Here is a 21,542-nt window from a genome sequence, read left to right as displayed (position 1 = left end):
TGATACACATAGGACGTAGTAATACACACAGGACGTAGTTGTACACAGGACGTAGTAATACACGTAGGAAGTAGTGATACACATAGGGCGTAGTTGTAGACATATGATGTATTAATAGACATAGGACGTAGTGATACACACAGGACGTAGTAATACACATAGGATGTAGTGATACACACAGGACGTAGTGATACACATAGGATGTAGTGATACACACAGGACGTAGAAATACACATAGGACGTAGTGATACACACAGGACGTAGTAGTACACATAGGATGTAGTGATACACACAGGACGTAGTGATATACATAGGACGTAGTTGTACACATAGGGCGTAGTTGTACACATATGATGTATTAATAGACATAGGACATAGTGATACACACAGGACGTAGTGATACACATAGGACGTAGTTGTACACGTAGGACGTAGTAATACACACAGGACGTAGTTGTACACAGGACGTAGTAATACACGTAGGACGTAGTGATACACATAGGGCGTAGTTGTACACATATGATGTATTAATAGACATAGGACATAGTGATACACACAGGACGTAGTGATACACATAGGACGTAGTGATACACATAGGACGTAGTTGTACACGTAGGACGTAGTAATACACGTAGGACGTAGTGATACACAAAGGGCGTAGTTGTAGATATATGATTATTAATAGACATAGGACGTAGTGACACACAAAGGACGTAGTTGTACACATAGGATGTAGTAATAAACACATACATGTATGACGGAGTAATGCACATAGTGAGGCAAAGTACATAGTAATACACACAACACGTAGGACACTTATGGGACGTAGTAATTCCTAAGGATTTGATCATGACAATGCTATCGCAGGGGCAGTGTAATATTAAAGGGTTATTTGGCCAAGAAGTCTAACTTAAGCTTCAGGTATATTGATGATCCGATATCGTTCAATAACCATCAAATAGTCAATTACCTTCGACTGATTTACCCACCTGAACTAGAAATAAAGGCTACCTGTGGGACCGTTTCATGTTTAGATCAATACACAACGATTCATAGCAACATAACACTCTCCACACCACTGAATGACAAGAGGGATGACCTCAAATTTCCAACAGTCCAAAACCATTATCGTAGACATGTGGAGGTCGTTTCCAAGTTTGACGCATCACCGCGAACACCTGATATCATCATTATTTGACAGTGAATCATAAGCACATGCTTAGGATTCGGAAGCACAAGTCGGAATCCCACAATCAACTCAGATATTTCTTATGAATAAGGAAAGGGTTTGTCGCTTATATTTGCAATCTAAAAATATTTTTGTCAAATAGCTTTAAAATATTAGAGTGAGTGAGTGAGTGAGTGAGTGAGTGGTTTGTTGGTTGGTTGAGTGAGTGAGTGATCGAGTGAGTGAGTGAGTCAGTCAGTCAGTCAGTCAGTCAGTCAGTGGGTTTTCGAAGTATATCAACAATTCACCTCGCTGATATCCCCTGGAGACAATGACCAGAGTAAGTATTACGTATTTGAAATCAATGCTCGTGACCTAGCTGATTGTATAGTATCTCTTGAGGGCTTTACTTTAGAACACCCAAAAAAGAAATAATATAGTCTCGGGTTTCTAAGCTGGGTGTCTTGAAATTTGGACAGCAAAATATTAGCTGTAACAAATGCCCGGTGCATTACCACTGTTTCCCGATCCACCCTTCATTATTTCCAGAGTGGCAGGACGTAGCTAGGATAGTGCTTGCTGTCGATCACAACGAGCAAAGCGGGCCTCTCAACAGGACATAACTTAATCAATCATATGCTTGTTTGTCATGTTCACTCGGATTGATCGTCACTGTGCATAAGCTCTGAGTGTTGTGTAGTTCGGGTTACAATCAATGGGCAAAGTAGGTCAGTTACACGCATGTACACACACTCTCATTTAACATCAACGGTGAACATTACCTGGAGGCCTTCAGCAAAGGTAGGCGTCATATGCTGTAGGTGTAGCGACACAAGTTGGCGGAGGTTGTACAACGGTGCATTTGTAGTTGTACATGTTTAGGTTTATGATATGAAACAAATTGCATATTTTGTAAGGAGACATGCTGTGATATGAGTGAGTGAGTATGGTTTTACGCCGCTTTTAGCAATATTCCAGCAAAATCACGGCAGGGGACACCAGAAATGGACTTCACACATTGTATCCATGTCGGGAATCGAACCCGGGTCTTCGGCGTGACGAGCGAACGCTTTAACCACTAGGCTACCCGACCGCCCCGCTGTGATATGAACACCAGGTGCTAATATCGTGTTGATGAGCGACGTGTATGTTCAACAATCATCTTTACCGTTTATTTCCAGGTTGCATCTGGTGTTGGTGCCGACTGTGAGCAGGACTGATGAAGATGCTTCATCAATTTGAAATGTTAATGGCCCAAGGATGACATCTGGTAAGACCAATTATTTTTATTGAAGTTTAGATAAAATTAGGAATGATTGCCCCGAAACGTAACATAATAACTTGCTAATATCATGTTTCATAATTGTTGTATAAGGACATGTACAGTATCCATGGTAAAAGATACCCTTTACTTATCGTGTACCATCAAAATGAATTATTTTTTGAAACAAATTCTTAATAGGGGCGGTGGGGTAACCTAGTAGTTAAAACGTTCGTTCGTCACGCCGAAGACCCAGGTTTGATCACCCACATGGGTACACTTTGTGAAGCCCATTTCTGCCCCCCCCCCCCCCCCCCCCCCCCCCCAATCACCCACCCATCCCCGCCGTGATATTACTGGAATATTGTTAAAAGCGGCGTAAAACAACACTCGCTCACTCACACACTCTTAATAGACACGTATGATACTAGTATGTAATCTCACTGATTGTTTGCAGTCTGTGACCTTTGTGAAAAGTACTCTTCATCAACCAGCCTGAAGGAAAAGATTCGTTTGAGCATTGACATTCCCATCGTGTTGGTCAGCAAGCCTTGTCCTAAAAGAGATAAAAACGAATTCAGAAGTAGAAGAAGTGAGATTACGAGTGAGTTTTGCAAAAAGGTTTCAGCTCTTCGTAATTCTGGTGGTGGAGCATTGTTTGTCCACATTGGTGACATTGCGCCCACAGACAGGAGCCTGCACTACTTCCATGAACTGTTTGATAAGCCTCTCAATGATCTCGTGGATGAAGGTTCCCTGTTTATTGATACATTTACATTTCTTTGGCTGAGTGATTTATTACAAAAAGGTGAAGCACAATCGCATGAGTTTCTCGTCATTGTGGTACGGGGATCGTCACAACTCTCTACGTCGGATTTCAAGACTAAAGTGGCAACAGACCACGAAATAACCCAGCCCTCCCCTCTGACATTGTATCATCTATTGAAAGAAGACCGATTCATACAAGATGGCACCGCATGTTTACAAGGAATAGACGCTCTGTCTGGTGAGGGACGGTCTGTTCAGTGTAAATACGTCAAGAGTGAATTCAAAAATATTTATTTTGAGAATGTCAATGGTTTTGTAACTTACATGTGGGAAGGTCTACGGTTAAGGGAGTACATTACTTCATTGTCCAAGAATCCAAACGGTGGGTCCTACTTTGTTGGCACCGAAGAAACTGATAAGACCTACTCACACTACGTCTCTAAAGACATTCAAAAGACAGGTATAGACATCGTGCCTGCCTGCAAGCCGCTTATCCAGAAGGAGCTCGATGATAAGATTACCACAATCAAACTGTGCCCCCAAAGCAACGACACACCGATAATTAAGTGTACGTTGCACACCTTGCAGGAACAACAGAATGTGTACATCATTGAAGTGGCAGTGAGACCAGTCCGTGGATGTGCGTTTTATGACATACATGGGCCAGAAGCATATGAACTCACAAACACTGGCGTTGAAAGAATACCATTTCAAGAGTGGTATGACAAATTTATGCAGAGACGGTAAGCTTGTACAACACAGATTCAAAGGAGGTATTCCACATTCATGCTGAGAGACTGTAAGCTTGTACAACACAGATTCAAAGGAGGTATTCCACATTCATGCTGAGAGACTGTAAGCTTATACAACACAGATTCAAAGGAGGTATTCCACATTCATGCTGAGAGACTGTAAGCTTGTACAACACAGATTCAAAGGAGGTATTCCACATTCATGCTGAGAGACTCACTATCAAGGATCATCTCGTTCACCTGAAACCAGTCAGTGCAAGATAATAACCAGCCTGGATTATCCCCCGAAACAAAGACACGGACGGTAAAAATATACAGTAAACTCCGGTTATAACGAACTAAAATTAGTGGTCCCTTTGAGTTCGCTATAACCGTTGTTCGGTATATGCATATATACAGCATATACACAGCAAATGGCTAAGACAAAAAAAACAGTTCGTCATATCCGTCAGTTCGTTATAAGCGTGTTCGTAATAAACGTAGTTTACTGTACTATAGTTTATATCCTTGTGAATGGTCACCACAATAGTGACTTTGTTTCAGTCAGGACATAATTTCTTCCATCACTCCTGTTCGAGTAGCTTATACCAATGCTACAATCCTGTTTACATGTTACACAGTGTTTAATGTACGTATTCGATAGGGTTATATGCTGTCACATCTCTACCAGGCAATACTACTTTTTTTACTGACATACATGCTCACTCAAGTAGTTACCCGATTCTCATTGTTATAACGACATACCTTTTTTCCTTCGGGTGAGTCATTACGTTACACACCCTTTTGAATTTTAAACACGGGTTTCCCAATTGTGTTCATGTACTGAACCGAGAAGTCTCTGCAAACAGTAATGTGATTTGAAACTGCTGGCAGTTTGAATGTGTAGCACAACATGCCGTAGCGTTAGAGTGGTCACATTGGATATGGAGGGTAATTCCCCGTGGTCAAATGTACGTACATACATCCGACCTGGATGTCGGTATGATTCATATTTCTGTATATGTAACCTGTATTATATCATCTAGTGTGGGTATTGTCCGGTTGAACCTCGTTCCGGAAGCGGATTTGATTCAGCCCTTTATTTGTTTGTCACTATACATATCTCAGTCGAATTTTACAAAGACTGCTACAGATTTGCTTTATTGGACTTTCCATTTATTTTCAAAGCTGCGTAATATCATTATAGAGGTGAATGTATATGAGTGTATACAGTGAAGCGACATTCAACACGATCTATATCAATGAAAAACAACAAACCTTTATTGTACAGATAAGATTACGTTTTTCGATGTCCTCAAAGTCTTCGATCATATGAGGTTTGAGTTAGTGTGTTTGTATTTGGAAATGTGTGTGCATGTCTGTGTGTCTGTGTGTCTGTGAGTGTGTGTATTCATCTTATTTTCTGTCAGTGTATGAGAGTGTGTGTGTCTGTGTGTCTGTGCGTGTATCTGAGTGTATCTGTATGTGTGTGTCTGTGTATGTGCCTCTTTGTCTGTCAGTGTCTCTGAGTGTATCGGAATGTGTGTGTCTGTGTATGTGTCTCTTTTTCTGTCAGTGTGTCTGAGTGTGTGTCTAAGTGTCTCTGAGTGTATCTGTATGTGTGTGTCTGTGTAATTGTCTCTTTTTTCTGTTAGTGTGTCGGAATGTGTCTCTGAGTGTGTCTAACAACGTGTATGTCTTTGTATGTGCCTCTTTGTCTGTCAGTGTCTCTGAGTGTATCTGAACGAGTGTGACTGTGTATGTGTCTCTTTTTCTGTCAGTGTGTCTGAGTGTGTCTCTGAGTGTGTCTCTGAGTGTGTCTCTCCATGTGTGTGTCTGTGTTTGTGTCTCTTTTTCCGTCAGTGTCTCTGAGTGTGTCTCTCTGTGTGCCTGTGTCCATCTCTCTGTCTGTGTCTGCGTGACAGGTCACGCAATTATCTCCCACGCGTCATGAATGGGATTTGGGAGTGATACATGAGGTGTGCTGCCCTTCCTTGAACCACATTAAACTTTGTGACAGCAAAAGTTTGTATCTGTATGTGTGTGTCTGTGTATGTGCCTCTTTGTATGTCAGTGTCTCTGAGTGTATCTGTATGTGTGTGTCTGTGTATGTGCCTCTTTGTCTGTCAGTGTCTCTGAGTATATCTGTGTTTAAGTGTCAGTGTGTCTGTGTATGTGCCTCTTTGTCTGTCAGTGTCTCTGAGTGTATCTGTGTTTGAGTGTCAGTGTGTCTGTGTATGTGCCTCTTTGTCTGTCAGGGTCTCTGAGTATATCTGTGTTTGAGTGTCAGTGTGTCTGTGTAATTGACTCTTTGTATGTCAGTGTCTCTGAGTATATCTGTGTTTGAGTGTCAGTGTGTCTGTGTATGTGCCTCTTTGTCTGTCAGAGTCTCTGAGTATATCTGTGTTTGAGTGTCAGTGTGTCTGTGTAATTGACTCTTTGTATGTCAGTGTCTCTGAGTATATCTGTGTTTGAGTGTCAGTGTGTCTGTGTATGTGCCTCTTTGTCTGTCAGGGTCTCTGAGTATATCTGTGTTTGAGTGTCAGTGTGTCTGTGTATGTGCCTCTTTGTCTGTCAGGGTCTCTGAGTATATCTGTGTTTGAGTGTCAGTGTGTCTGTGTATGTGCCTCTTTGTCTGTCAGGGTCTCTAAATATATCTGTGTTTGAGTGTCAGTGTGTCTGTGTAATTGACTCTTTGTATGTCAGTGTCTCTGAGTATATCTGTGTTTGAGTGTCAGTGTGTCTGTGTAATTGACTCTTTGTATGTCAGTGTCTCTGAGTATATCTGTGTTTGAGTGTCAGTGTGTCTGTGTATGTGACTCTTTGTCTGTCAGTGTCTCTGAGTATATCTGTGTTTAAGTGTCAGTGTGTCTGTGTATGTGCCTCTTTGTCTGTCAGGGTCTCTGAATATATCTGTGTTTGAGTGTCAGTGTGTCTGTGTATGTGCCTCTTTGTCTGTCAGTGTCTCTCAGTATATCTGTGTTTGAGTGTCAGTGTGTCTGTGTATGTGCCTCTTTGTCTGTCAGTGTCTCTGAGTATATCTGTGTTTGAGTGTCAGTGTGTCTGTGTAATTGACTCTTTGTATGTCAGTGTCTCTGAGTATATCTGTGTTTGAGTGTCAGTGTGTCTGTGTATGTGACTCTTTGTATGTCAGTGTCTCTGAGTGTATCTGTATGTGTGTGTCTGTGTATGTGCCTCTTTGTCTGTCAGTGTGTCTGAGTATATCTGTGTTTGAGTGTCAGTGTGTCTGTGTATGTGACTCTTTGTCTGTCTACTGTTGTTGTGTTCTTCGTCAATGCAGCGCCTCTTTAAATTCATTTTCAGTTAAAGTAAAATTGGGACGATGATTGGATTTCTTCTTCCGCTCCTGGCCTACCTTCTCCTGGTGTGGATACAGAGACGGAGACGTGGTAAGCATCTTTGGTTTACGTGTTGTTGAACTACATATATAGATACAGTTTAAGAGAAGTAGCAAAATTTTTCTTTACATGTGGAAGGAACATAAAGAAGACAAAACATAACGTGACAAAAACTATTTCATAACTACAGTAAACCACGTTTATGATTAACACGCTTATAATGAACTGACCGATATATGCTTATAACACACTACGGTTATTACGAACTAATATATATATATATATATATATATATATATATATATATATATATATATATATATGTTCAAAGTACATTAAACTACGGTTATAACGAACTTGAAGTTCGTAATAACCGAAGTTCGTTATAAGCCTATATACAGCATTTATACAACAAATGATCGGGACTTAAAACAAATTCCTTATACCGGTCAGTTCGTTATAAGCATGTTCGTATTAAACGTAGTTTACTGTAGTTGTTCGTCCAACTGTTCGTGTACAATGTAGTTCCATTGTTCCCTCATTTCTAGCTAGGGAGATACACGAGGTGACTGTTTTACCAAGCTCCTTTCCCTTCCCGCCAAAACTGAAACAGATTGGGTTTGCGTTTCAAGAACTTGAAGACGAACTTATTCAGAAAGGTAGGACGGGTTTGGTACTCTTTTGAGTTCAACACATAACGATTATTTCCCTGAAATATGCATAGTTTTGTTTTATTTGTATATTTCCTGTTTAGCGCTGCACTCAGCAATATCCCAGCTATATCACGGCGGCTTGTAAATAATCGAGTCTGGACAGACAATCCAGCGATTGACATCATGAGCATGGATCCGCTCAGATGGGATACGATGACATGCATCAACCAAGTCAGCGAACCTGACCACCCGATCCCGTTAGTCGCCTGTCACGACAAGCATAGTCACCTTTTACGGCAGGCATAGGTTGCTGAAGACCTATTCTATTCCGGATCTTCACGGGACGGGTCGAACTGTGCATGTAGCCACAATCAATCAGTGATCAATATTTAAATACAGCTGATACATGTCATGCAAGTATTAGCACTTCTTACTTTCACTAATGACACGCATCATCCATAATGCAAAGCAACAGTGGAACAGTAATCAATATTGCGTGTAACCATGGATTCAATCAGCCCTACCTTACTTTTGCTGTCTGAATTATCTATTGATTGCACAAATGTATTAAGGTCTTTGAAAGGCATTTAGAAGTGATACAGGACGTGAATTTATGGATGTCAACTTCTTTGTTATAAGAAACGTGACGTTTCGAAGTACATGCTTACTCCTTCATCAGGTGAATGAATGCCATGACGCAATGTCTATTGCTAATCACCTATCAGCACCTATCATCTTTTGGCTTCCATTGTCTATTGCTAATCACCTATCAGCGCCTATCATCTGTTGGCTTCCATTGTCTATTGCTAATCACCTATCAGCGCCTATCATCTGTTGGCTTCCATTGTCTATTGCTTATCACCTATCAGCGCCTATCATCTGTTGGTTTCCCTTGTTAGTTTCTACCTTTTGTTATCTTTTTAATTTTGTCGTCCTTACATGTACACATATATGCTCCCTGTTTCATGGTATTAATTCACTTGATGAAGGAGTGAGCATATACTCCGAAACGTTGTGTTCTTCATAATGAAGAAGTTGACATTCAATCCCCTTCCCTAGTTTATTAAGGTTTTTTTTCTAATTTATGTCCGGATGAGTGAATCAGGTTGTGAGTGAAGTTGAGATTTGATAGTTGAGTGGCTGTTGTCTAGATGTTGTATTAGGCAACAATTAACACTCAACGTGTTGTGCAAATTGTGTGAGTGGCAGATGCTGAGGCTGGATTCACTGGTTCGCTTTTTACGCCAGTGCAATCTGCTTTGCCAGATGGCGGGACTATTGTACTCTGGCGTTAAAGTATTGAACGAGTGTCAGCGTGATATGAGAGGGAAAACCTACACGGTTATGGTGCTAGCAAACCTAGAAACATAATCAGGTCGAATCTGAGACTCGAACCCACAATCATATTCTTCTGGAAGGCGCAACTCTGAACAGTGAGTTCATTATGGCCACCCGTGCCGTAGTTAATGGTTGGTTGGTTGGTTTGTTGTTTAACGCCGCACTCAGCAATATTCCAGCTGTATGACGGCGGTCTGTAAATAATCGAGTCTGGACCAGACAACCCAGTGATTAATATCATGAGCATCGATCCACGCAATTGGGATCAATGACATGCAGCAACCAAGTCAGCGAACCTGACCACCCGATCCCGTTAGTCGCCTTTACGACAAGCATAGTCACCTTTTACGGCAAGCATTGGTTGCTGAAGACCTATTCTATCCCGGATCTTCACGGGTCCGTAGTTAATGGGTTTGGTGGGTACAATGTGTGAAGCCCATTTCTGGTGTCCCCCGCCGTGATATTGCTGGAATATTGCTAAAAAAGGGCGTAAAATCATACTCACTCACATTTGGTTACAGTGATGTGTTTGGTGCTGATAAACCGGTGCCCTTACTCCTACTACCATGCCTAGTTATGAATACAACTTGTCGTGTTTCAATTTCAGATTGCATCGTGGTTGTTCCACATGATGAAACAAGCACATCTTACATCAAACAACGTTTGTACAAAAGGATAGAAACTGTGTCCAAAGATGGCATTGTTTTGGTCAGCAAATCCTTGGCAGCTATGATGGACGTCGAAAGACCTTCCTGTCCACACCCAGATGGTATCTTGTGGGATGTGTTTATAGTCACCGTGGGAAGACCAGCCTTAATCCTATGTTTGGTTCATAAGCCAAGCACGGTTTCTTATGAGCAAATCAGCCGTTATGCCTTGCAGCTAACTCAAAATGTAACCCACAAAATTCGTTTATTCACAGACGAACACGTGAGTATCATTGATGGCGTCCTTGACATTAATACGCTCGAGAATGATCGACCATTCCAGAATGCCATTAAGGACATTATCAAAGATGGTTCCAGATTTTGCAATCCACATTCTCTGGTCATGGGCGAGAGAAAATGCTTGCATGTACAACGAGCAGCGCTTGCATGTATGGCTGTGACGGAGTTAGACGTCGGACAGTTTCTTCAGGGAAAAATCACAGACCAACGGACAGAGAAAGAGCTTTGGGTTCTACCAAGAAGGCACTTCAATGAACTGAATCGTCACTTAAACAAAGAGGGATGTGTGACTACGGATCTTGATGACAATGACCGGAGGCTGCTTGTTGTTGAAATTGCCAGACGGTGGGAAAAGATTCACCCAACACTGCTCTGTGTTAATAGGGCTTGTGAGCAGACTGAAAGGTACTGTATGTATGATTTAGATTTACTTGCATGTATACATATTTTATGTGCAGGAGAAACCATGTCTCCGAGCGATTACTAGAGATTGTAAACCCTCACATTCGGGAACGTCCCGAGGGGGCCGTAGTCTCGAGGAGACATTGTTTGTCCAACTTATAAACCGACTCATCTCATAGACAACGTTTTTAATGAAATAACTGTAATAAAAACTCTCAAATGTATAACCCGTGACCTCAGCACGTGGGTTTCGCAACGGTGCGAAATCTGCACGTGCGTCTCGCAATGGCACGAAATATGCACGTGCGTCTCGTAGGATGAGACTATAATACGTTTTGCTTTGACTGACGCTCATTCATTGTTCAGCCTGTTGCTGGCGTACGGATCTTGAAAAGGACATTCTAAAAAGCAGTGCTGCTTCACACTCACTGGGCTACAGATATGAAGGTTGCGAGTTCGATCCTCGGGAATATAAAGAAAACATTTGTCATTTGATTTTATATTTGTTTACATGTTATAATGAGTGTAAGCCCTCATGCGAGGTGTTACCACAATTTCAAAAAACTCCATATCGAGTTACACAAACAACCAGTAGGTTTATAAGAATGATTGACACATTCCCAATTGTATCTATGATATTTATTGTCAACAGCACCCAAACAGCTGTCTCACAAGTAATCGACAATGAAGACATACATGATGTACAACTGAAAGAAGGCATTCGACAGGTGATAGCTGAGGACATTTCTGAAAGGAATATAAGGCTTCTTGAGGCAAGGTTTAACACCCTCGAGAGGCACATGGTGATCAATCCATTACAAGGTAGGAGTACACAGTCGTATTATTAACACAATCCGGTATTAACCTAAATATGGAGTGTTGTGTCTACCAAATTCATTTTGTTTAAGTCACTGAGTGGAGATCACCAGAAATAGGCTTCAAAGGATCCTATGTGGAGGACCAGGCCTTCGAAGTGATGAGCGAACACTTTAACAACTAGGCTACCACACTGCCCCAAATTCTGTTTGGACATTTGGCTGATCTATTTTACGAAATAACATTTACGGGTGCGAAAATGCATTACAATGATATTGTCCTTTGAACAAAGCTGCTCTTGTAGATGCCTCTGTTATACTATCATGGTGACAAAATACGCGCATTGTGTTTGTGGTGCCGAGTTGCATGATATCGTCTTTTATAACAAGCCAGAAACTATTATGTCTGTTTTATGTGTGTGTGTGGATAGCCGAGCAGTTACCGTGCTGGTTCGTCACGTGGAAGATGTGGGGTCAATTTCGCTTTCTTAGTAAGCCTAAGGTCTTGGTGTACCCTGCCCGTATGTGACTGGCATATTGCTAGAACTTTGTTTTTTAGCGCTCTGCCCTTAACCAGTTTTTAATCCAATAACAATACTTTAAAACATATTATTGAGGAAACGGGAGCTCCAGTCATCAAAGGCCCCGCAATATTAGCTGTTCACAATCTTTTTCTGGTATCGAATCTTAGATTCTTTCATGCTCGTGGAATTCACAAAAGTGGTAAACGTCTTAAACGCACACCACGTCGGGATTAATGTTGTTCCCATATCAAACTGACATCCTGCGATATAGCTGAAATAGTGTTCAAAGAAGCTTTAGAACCAACTCGCTCACTTCCATGTAGCAGTCATAAACTGTAAAAGAAATGGAAATGTGTAATAATCAAAAAACGTCACCCGCTGTAAATGTTATATTCAGTGTGATACTCACATTTCAAATTTAATGTCATTATTACATTTTACAGTCAGTGTAATCTTTTTCATTTCCAATTCAGTGTAACTCTTGCATTTCATATTCAGAGTAAATGTTACATTTCAAATTCAGTGTAACCCGTGTATTTCATTGTCAGAGTAATTCTTACTTTTCAGTTGACCCCGAACTCACAGTGTTCTGGGTGAAGTCCAGAGAATGGACCTCCGACCTATTAGACAGATTTAGCGTGAACTTCAAACAGTATACTTCACTTTTGTCAAAAGAGGTAAGTTGACATTTCAGCATATTCACCTATAACCGTCAAGCATCAAGTTTAAACTATTTTGATAAGCTGTTTTTTGGACTGATAACCATATCTTTAGAATGTTTAGTCATACCAGATATTCGTGGAAATTGATGAAAGTGGATCGAATAAAGTGCCCTTCCCGACAGTTCCTCAGTGATGTGTGTCTGTTGCAAGTTATTTATTCTTCTGTTTAGATTGAGAAGGTGTTTCGCAGTGACAGCAAACTAGGAAAAGTATACAAAGGATGCCGGATAGAGTATTTCAGGTGACACCTCTCTTTTGTGTACAACCTATTATATTACATGACTGTATAGAGTGGCTGCATTCTGTGTTTGACGTCAATGTACAGTTTACGCACGGTTAAGTAAAGATATAATAAAGACACAATGTTTGAGTGTATTCACTTGACAGGCAGTCAAAGCAGCAGCTTTTAACAAACCCTTCTAACATATGACAATTGTATAAGGTTATTAACTTGCTTTGCAGGCCATGAGTGATCATGACTTGCAATATGGGTTTCTTATGATTATGGAAAGGATTTTGTTGCTTTTATTTCTATATGAATAAGACATAACAAAGGTGAAGTTGACTGCGGGCTTCCTCGTCTTGTTGATGCAGTCGCCTTACATGTACTTCGTTTCTTGATATCTGCGTGTAGCTATGAGGGATATTAATTTGAAAAATTAGAGCCTCCCTATTTACTTCTATATATATTGCACACCCTTTTAATATTTTAATACTCCTATCATTAAGATATCTAATTATCCCCCGCCCAACGAAGTTGGCGGGGGATATAGAAACGGGCTCCGTCCGTCCGTAACGTTTCGTTTCCGGAGCATAACTCATAAACCGTTCAATATTTTTTCATCAAACTTTGCAGGTCTGTCAGGTACATGCTGAACTGGTGCCTTTTGCGATTGAGAAATTTTTGAAATTTTTATTTTTTACGTTTCCATGGCAACAAGATGGACTTAGGTTCCAAACTCATCTTTTTTTTACAATTTCCATGACAAGTTCCACCTCGGTTAAAAAAGGTTAGGGTTTGTTTAGATTTAATTATGTCATAAATTCTGCAACAGGGGCGGGGGATATAGCCACGTTAGTGACACAAAATTTAACAATATACTGAGGCATTGTATCAACCGTCGACGTACATGTTACTGAAACAGTACTAACCAACTATACCTATAAGCCACTTAAGAGACGAATCTGCAAGGAAAACTATGACCGTTAAAAGACTCAAATACACCATTTAACTGTCATACGTCCTCATTATTGTCTTTTGCAGCAAAGGAAGTGTTCGTGCCCATGTCAGAATATTTTTCTCTGACGGAAATTGCAAGTCTTTAAAGAGAAGTGAAGAAATAGAGAAAGCATTCACTGAAGCAAGCAGTTCAGGTGAACAAGCACCTCAAGAGCCATTGCAAATAGACGTCCTGCCAAAGGAGCCCACGTTGAATATAGTGGACATGAAGACTAGGACTACTAAAGGTACAATTGATACACAATGTTAAGGCATAGCCCCATACGTTTATAATGCCACATATGTTGACCAATACTGCATGTATGTTTTCAGAAGTGGAATTTTTCCGAATGGTCACCTACTAGTTGCTTAATAACACGTGACCGCCTCCGTGGTCTAGTGGTCGGAAGGTCCGGGGTTCGATCCCCGGCCGCGTCATACCAAAAGACGTTAAAAGATGGTACTTGTTGTTACCCTGTCTGGCGCTCGGCATTAAGGGGCTAAAACAAGGACTGGTCGGCTCGGAGTCAGTATACTGTGTCTGAGTGGGGTATTCATGTTAAACTGCAGCATGGTATCTCAGTGAGCTAGCACTATAAATCGGCATCAGTCCGAACTAGTACAAGCAGCCACACAAACACACACACGTACACGCACGTCGCTATATAAGTGCAATAATCTTGGACGCGACGTTAAACCCCATTTCACCACCACCTTACCTTATTAACACGTGCAAAAGTTTATTTAGCATCACAATCAGATAAATATGTCAAGCAAAGACACCTGCGCGTTCGGTTCCAAATTCAATAAAGCACGGTAAAATCTACAGGTAGCCTAGCTCTACATTGAAACCACAATATGTTTGTCCCCATTCTTCCATGATTAAATAAAACACAAACTCTTTGGTGTTAGCAAATATTTTGAGTGAAGCGGCATGGGTTGAGTCCAGTGTTTTGAGTGGGTTGTCGATGTTAATTACGGATTCACCGACAACAGCCTTTATACAAAACATGGCGCTGTATGTGCTCAAGCAGTTTGTTTATGCCATAATACGTCCCTCGAACATGTGGCAAGCATTGACAGCAGATAAGCTTGGCAACTTGGAAAGCTATCATGAGGTGGGCACCCCTAAAGAAAACTAAGCAAGTTTGCAAAGATTTCGTTCTACACCGAACGTCACCATTATGACGTCATTTCGCTCATTGTGACACAGTCGTAAATAGAAGAGCGCCAAATTCCAAGCTTTCTGTTGTTGCCAGAATTTAAAATACATTCTCTTTGTTGATTTCTATCGTATTTCCTGCGCGAAATGTATTGCCACACATCCTTAGAATTTTGTAGTAACCGTAACTCTGCATTATTGTAGGTATAATTTTTTTAAATACGCCAACCGACAATAACTGAAAAAAAGTACTATTCTATTAATATAAGCTTCCGCGGTGTTTAAATCAGAGGGGGTTTATTGTGATTTAACAGTCTCTAATCAGAATCGAGTAATTTCCAAATTCATGGTGGAATGTATATTAATTGCTTGCTTCCTTAGCTTTCTATTATCCAAGCATATCAATCACTGCTTATCATGTCCACAACAAATCTTTCAATTTGCCAAAAAAAAGATAAAAAATAAAATCAGAAAACTTATACGTATAAACTGTATGTGTCTTAGAAATATTGTAAACATCTTCGCTATCTTTCCCTCCACAAATAGATGGCATGCCCAGATATACATTAATCATGGCTCAAAGCAGTACATGCCTCCGCAAACCAAGCGACTCACCTACCCACTCCTGCATCAGGATACAAGAGACTTGGTGTACCTCACTTTTGTATTGAACTTGTGTTTGGTTTAATATGTTCACCCCTCACAGTCACTGTAGTGGAGTAAGCATTCCTGACATGTAACGGATCTAGTGTACATTATCATCGCTGCCTCACGCATACATAGGTAATCACTCTAACTGTATGTAATCTATGTTCCAGATGACCATGGCCAGATTATCCAAGCCTTTCATGATGAACGAATAAGAGACTGTTCAAAGCTCTTGGTGAATACCAGGATGCAGTTATTGAAGGAGATTATTCGTAAGAATATAAAATGCTTGAGCGCCCATGACAAATATCATGGTGGAAATTTGTTATACTGGTGCGCTTTATCAAACAATGAAGATAGTGTCAAGTACCTTCTAAATAACACGAACATAAAAGAAGACATTCTACACGAGAGTCTGGCTTTCTGTGTTTGCACAGACAAAAGTGAAGCTGCTTGTCTCATCCTGTTACAGTTTAAAGAGTCTGCAATGGATCAGACTGATCTGGATTATTGTGTTGGCAGAACAGTTCTCATGCAAGCAGCTGACAATGGCCTTCACAAAATAGTAGATGCGCTGCTGTCATCCGGGGCCAATCCAAACATACGAGGGGTGTTTTCACAGACTGCGCTACATCTGGCATGCACTCGAGGCTATGAAAAAGTAGTAAGGGTCTTACTGAAGCCTGAATACAATGTCGACATCAACATTAAGGAAGACTTCAACTGGACACCAATGATGGTCGCAGCAGACGGCGGTCATCAGGGCGTCTTCTATTTACTTATGGAGCTCCAGAAGCCAGATAAAAGCCACGTTGACAAGTATGGAATGAACCTTCTACACCTTGCTTGTAAGGGAGGTAATCTGGCAATTGTCAAGAATCTGATCGACACGCATCAGTTTAATGTCAATTCCGAGAGTGACCAAGGCACCCCTTTGATGATCGCAGTGAGACACAATAACACTGATTTATTCCAATACCTTGTCGACAGAAAAGCTGATGCAACTGGAAAGAACAAAGATGGTGATTCCATTCTGCATATTGCTTGCCGTTTTGGGAGTCATAAACTCATTGAAGGAATCTTAAACCTGACGTCCACAGGACTTGAGGACAAAGGTCAGCATGGGTGGACACCATTAATGGTAGCAGCAGCATCTGGAGAGTACAGAGTGTTTCAGGTTCTCATAGATCTTGGAGCCAACGTTGATCAGCAGGTTGATGCTTCAGAGAACTCTCTGCTCCATCTTGCTTGTCAAGGAGGAAGTGAAGACATTGTACGTTCTTTATTACCCCGGTATGGCGTCCACATAAAGGGAGAGGATGCTCGAACTCCATTGGAGACAGCTCAACTGTACAGCCAATCTGCCCTAGTGAAACTCCTCAAGCAGTATGACATCAATATGTAATATTGCCAAAGACCACCACTACTACACAGATAGAACAAGATGCTGCAAGATATCAGGACATTATATAAGGCAACTGTTGCCTTGAAGAGTTGATAGATGTTGATGCCACCAATGACATTATTCTCTACATAAGAGCATTGTCATGTCTTAAGACGAAGGGGTGTGGAAAGGATTTACATTTGGTTTTATGAGTAAAGTTAAGTAAAACTTTCATAAATTTGTATGGTGAACATGTGGAGGACATTCCCAAACTTGACACATCAGTGAGAAATGTGAAGTCCGATGTTATTTCCGAATTTTACCTGTTCAGATGAACACTTGACTTGCCTTTGCATGTGTTTGCGCTGGATACCAGGGGTTGAGCCGGATACCTAGTATCATTAATATTTGATAATGATTCATAAACACATGCTCGTGATATAGTCGGGATCGTACAATGGACTCTGCTTTTTGCAGAAATGTGTTATGATTATAGCTTTGTTGGAAATCGCCATGCTTGAGTTGAGGTGTAACCTGGTTTAATATTACATACAGGAATAGTTCATCGCACATCGTTCTTTAAACGTGGCAAGATGGACTGTAACTTTGTTATTATTTTGTATAATCATTCTTTCAACTTTGTACTTGTTAGAGGGGTGCTGCAATAACTAACTGAAAATATTATAAGAAACAAGGTCACGTCGACTGGAAAGCAATGATGTCTGAAGTTGACAGTCTCGTTTTTGGTGTTCATGTGCACCTGATGACCCCGTGCCAATTTAGAGGGGTCAAACTCCTATGGGAGGTCAATGTTGCATGTGTTTTGCAATTTTAAACACTTGTAAAATAGGATAGCCACCCACCCCTTACCAGTGTGCATGAGGCCATGGTCAGTTACGTACACAGTGGGACTCGAATCAGCTACATGTGTTTTAATGGAACTAAAAAGGAACATATGCAGCTGTGTATTGGCTACTCATGTGTTAATTGCTGCCAGTGAGGCCATTTCGCCAACTTATTTTTGTATATTAGTAGTGTTGCACTCAGTGACTTAATTTGATCTTCGAATTACTGTGGTTTGTTTGCTCCTCGTTAGTTTGGTAGGTGCGGTAGGGGTAAAAGTGTTTGCTTGTCACGTCGAAGGTCCGGGTTCGATTCTGATGGTACATTGTGTCTAGCCCATTCCTGATGTCCCCTGCCCATGACATTGCTGGAATATTGCTTAAAGCGGCGTGAAAACTCACCATGTTCACGTGGGAGTGATCACTTTAATAACATGAAACGAGACGCAGGTGAAAGGAATATATTGTTTTGTTCAATTGGTATGACCATTAACCCATTTGGATATAAGCCTCATGTTGTCTGCAACAAATATGTACTTGCATGTAGAAAACGTATGGGTACACAGATATGCACTACATAAGCAAAACATATTAATGAATAGCAACCGCCACTTCTGCTGGTTCGTGTGTGGTACCCTGAATGATCCTCTATGTCGTCGTTGATCAAGGGGTGTTTAGATGTTATCTGATAACTTTCAAAGCTGACTAACAACAACGGGTTTTTGCCTTCCTTGTGTTGTGAGTCACGATATGTATCAGTATACACGTAGTGCATGACACAGCGATATCCTGTCGTTACTCGTCCTATTTATGATAGAGCGGACGAGCCAGTTGTCGCGCTTTTGACAGCGTTTCAGCTATATCATGGAAAGCCTGAAGTAATGCAGGTCTTAGACATTTACCACTTTGGTGAAACCCACGAGCACAGGAATTGTGCTGACAAACCTAGAATCAATCAGGATTCTGGATTCTAATCTGGATTCTAATCCACGACCATAGGTTTCTTGAGCGTCCAAGGGACGAACTCAAACACGCCAAACTCTACACATTCCGGCGCTTTAAACGACCCGCTTCTGACAATATGGTTTTGCGCCGCTTTAAGCAACATTCCAGCAATATCACAGCAAGGGACACCAGAAATGTCACAGAAACTTGAAACCAAACTGATTCAGATTACATGGCTATAAGTGTATGATATGTACCCCTTATGAATGTCAAAAAGGGTGGGTGATTATGGTATTTGCCTTTAGCATCATTCCAGTAATATCACAGCAAGGGACACCAGAAATGAGCTTCACACATTGCCCCCATTGTACCAATGTGCGTCGTGACGAGCGAATGTTTCAACCACTAGCAACCCCAACGTCCCACGCTGCGAACAGTTTAACGTTCTGTATTATTGATTCTGTGTGTGTTGAATAAGGTATTTGAAAGAGCGGTATGTACTATTGTACGTGCATATGTTTACTATGTATCATAACTGTATACGAGTACTTCAGTCAGTTTGCCAACTGGTTTAATTGAATGACGGTTTGTTTTGGAGGCCTACTCCTTAAAATCAGTCGGCCTGTATACATGAACTTTAGCTTTACCACGGTGTAGTGTCACATGTAACTACATGCAGATTATTTCTTGATCACTCAATTATTCTGTGTGTTTTGTGTGTGTGTGTTTTTGTTTTTTCTAAATTTTATATTTGAATGTATTTTTCGTACTCAGGCCGCTCTTTTATTTTAAGTGACTTTCTTTACGGACCCCTAACAAGAAACACTTGTCAGTAGGTGGGAAAAAAGCAATTCAGTTCCTTTTTCCCCATCTTTGATTTATTTCAATTTCAACCGGTCCTTGTTTAGAAAACAGTTTGTTTTATCAGCTTATCGGCGGGATACAAAAGAAAATTATTTTTTGTTGCTTTTTATAAACCTTAAATACAGTTTCACTTTCAAAATATTACACATATATCATAACAGATTTGTTTGTCATCCATTATATTAGTGTGCACATTTAAAGGATTATACAATATATGATATCACTACAAAGACTCACTCCACTGGTTCCATGCCGTTTTGGGCAAATTCCGACAATACTGCGGCGCGGTATACACTCAGTGCTGTTTAAAGAATGAGTGAATGTGGTTTTACGCCGCTTTCAGCAATAACATGGTGGGCACATGGCAGTTAGAAAAGGACTTCACACATTTACCCATGTGGGAGGAATCGAAGCAGGCCCCACCGCCCGTTGTGTTTGATCTCATTTATCTCACGAATTACCCCGTTGCTGTTGAATATCAAATCAACTAATGACTATTAAAATCATTTGAAGTGTCGACCGCCTCCGTGGTCTTGTGGTAGAGCGTCCGCCCGGAGAGCGGAAGGTCCGGAGTTCGATCCCGGGCCGCGTCATACAAAAAGACGTTAAAAGATTGTACTTGTTGTTACCCTGTCTGGCGCTCGGCATATAGGGGCTAAAACAAGGACTGGTCGGCTCGGAGTCAGTATACTGTGTCTGAGTGGGGTATTCATGTTAAACTGCGGCATGGTATCTCAGTGAGCTAGCACTATAAATCGGCATTAGTCCGGACTAGTACAAGCAGCCACACACACACATACACGTGCATGCACGTCGCTATATAAGTGCAATAATCTTGGACGCGACGTTAAACCCAATTTCACCTCACCTCACCTCATTTGAAGTGTCATCTGTTTTTGTCTCTATTCGTATATCAACTCAGTGCAGAGTCGTTATAAGCGTTTGTGTATGTTACCATATCTGCCCCACTCTGAGTGGATCATGACGATCCGGGTTAGAATAGGTCTTCAGCAACCCATTCGTGCCGAAACAGGCGACTCTGCTTGTCGTAAGAGGCGACTAACGGGATCGGGTGGTCATGCTCGCTGACTTGGTCGATACTTATCGTATCCAAATTGCGTGGATCGATGCTCATGATGTCAATCACTGGGTCTGGTTCCAGACTCGATTATTTACCGACCGCCCTCATGTAGCTAGGATGTTTAGCATGGCGTTAAACAACAAACACACAAACTCTGAGTGTGTCTACCTCTTGTGTTAACCTTTTGTTACAGGCTGTGTATCGAACCTTAACGTCACGCTATCACATACCAGGCATATGCGTGTTTCATATACATATCACGTTACGGTGTAACCTTGTCGCCAACACATGCTCATTATATAGTCGCAATCGTTCAACGGACTCGACTATAAGAAGAGATTTGTCATGATTGTGGAAAGGGATTTGTGGCTAATATAGGCATAGTCAGGCCCGTGGAGGGGAGTGAGTGAGTGAGTATGGTTTTACGCCGCTTTTAGCAATATTCCAGCAATATCACGGCGGGGGACACCAGAAATGGGCTTCAGGGGAACGTTAGACATTAAGTATTTGTAGTGTCGTTATGAAGTATAGTGATAGTGGTCATTCAAGAAGACCTTTCACGGAAATTGATTCATGACGTCCCGCTGTGAGAGAACCAAACATCTTTTCCACAATGTGAGAGTACCAAACATCTTTCCCTCAATGTGAGAGTACCAAACATATTTTCCTCAAACAGCTCGTCAAACCATTCACTCAGAGTAACAGTGGA

At 41.2% G+C, this 21,542-nt stretch overlaps 1 protein-coding gene across 3 annotated transcripts; it reads left to right on the top strand.

Annotated features, from left to right (window-relative positions):
• Positions 1–1,884: 1,884 nt before the first annotated feature.
• Positions 1,885–20,269, top strand: LOC124146889. 3 transcript variants are annotated; one of them, XM_046517411.2, is made up of 11 exons: positions 1,885–1,969; positions 2,350–2,438; positions 2,887–4,253; positions 7,253–7,338; positions 7,836–7,946; positions 9,886–10,630; positions 11,280–11,449; positions 12,534–12,643; positions 12,859–12,929; positions 13,953–14,155; positions 15,888–20,269. In XM_046517411.2, the coding sequence occupies exons 4-11, from the start codon at positions 7,272–7,274 to the stop codon at positions 17,120–17,122; spliced, it is 2,712 nt and encodes a 903-aa protein (XP_046373367.2). In that variant the 5' UTR covers positions 1,885–1,969; positions 2,350–2,438; positions 2,887–4,253; positions 7,253–7,271; the 3' UTR covers positions 17,123–20,269. The 3 variants fall into 3 exon arrangements, with proteins under 3 accessions (XP_046373367.2, XP_046373370.2, XP_046373371.2); XM_046517414.2 differs by lacking the exon at positions 1,885–1,969 and adding an exon at positions 1,989–2,013; XM_046517415.2 differs by lacking the exons at positions 1,885–1,969; positions 2,350–2,438; positions 2,887–4,253 and adding an exon at positions 4,765–4,899.
• Positions 20,270–21,542: the final 1,273 nt, after the last annotated feature.

Source organism: Haliotis rufescens, unplaced genomic scaffold, assembly GCF_023055435.1.
Source record: "Haliotis rufescens isolate VD_foot unplaced genomic scaffold, xgHalRufe1.0.p SCAF_6, whole genome shotgun sequence".
In the NCBI taxonomy this organism is placed as follows: Eukaryota; Metazoa; Mollusca; class Gastropoda; order Lepetellida; family Haliotidae; genus Haliotis; species Haliotis rufescens.
This window is presented reverse-complemented; position numbering and strand designations above follow the sequence as displayed.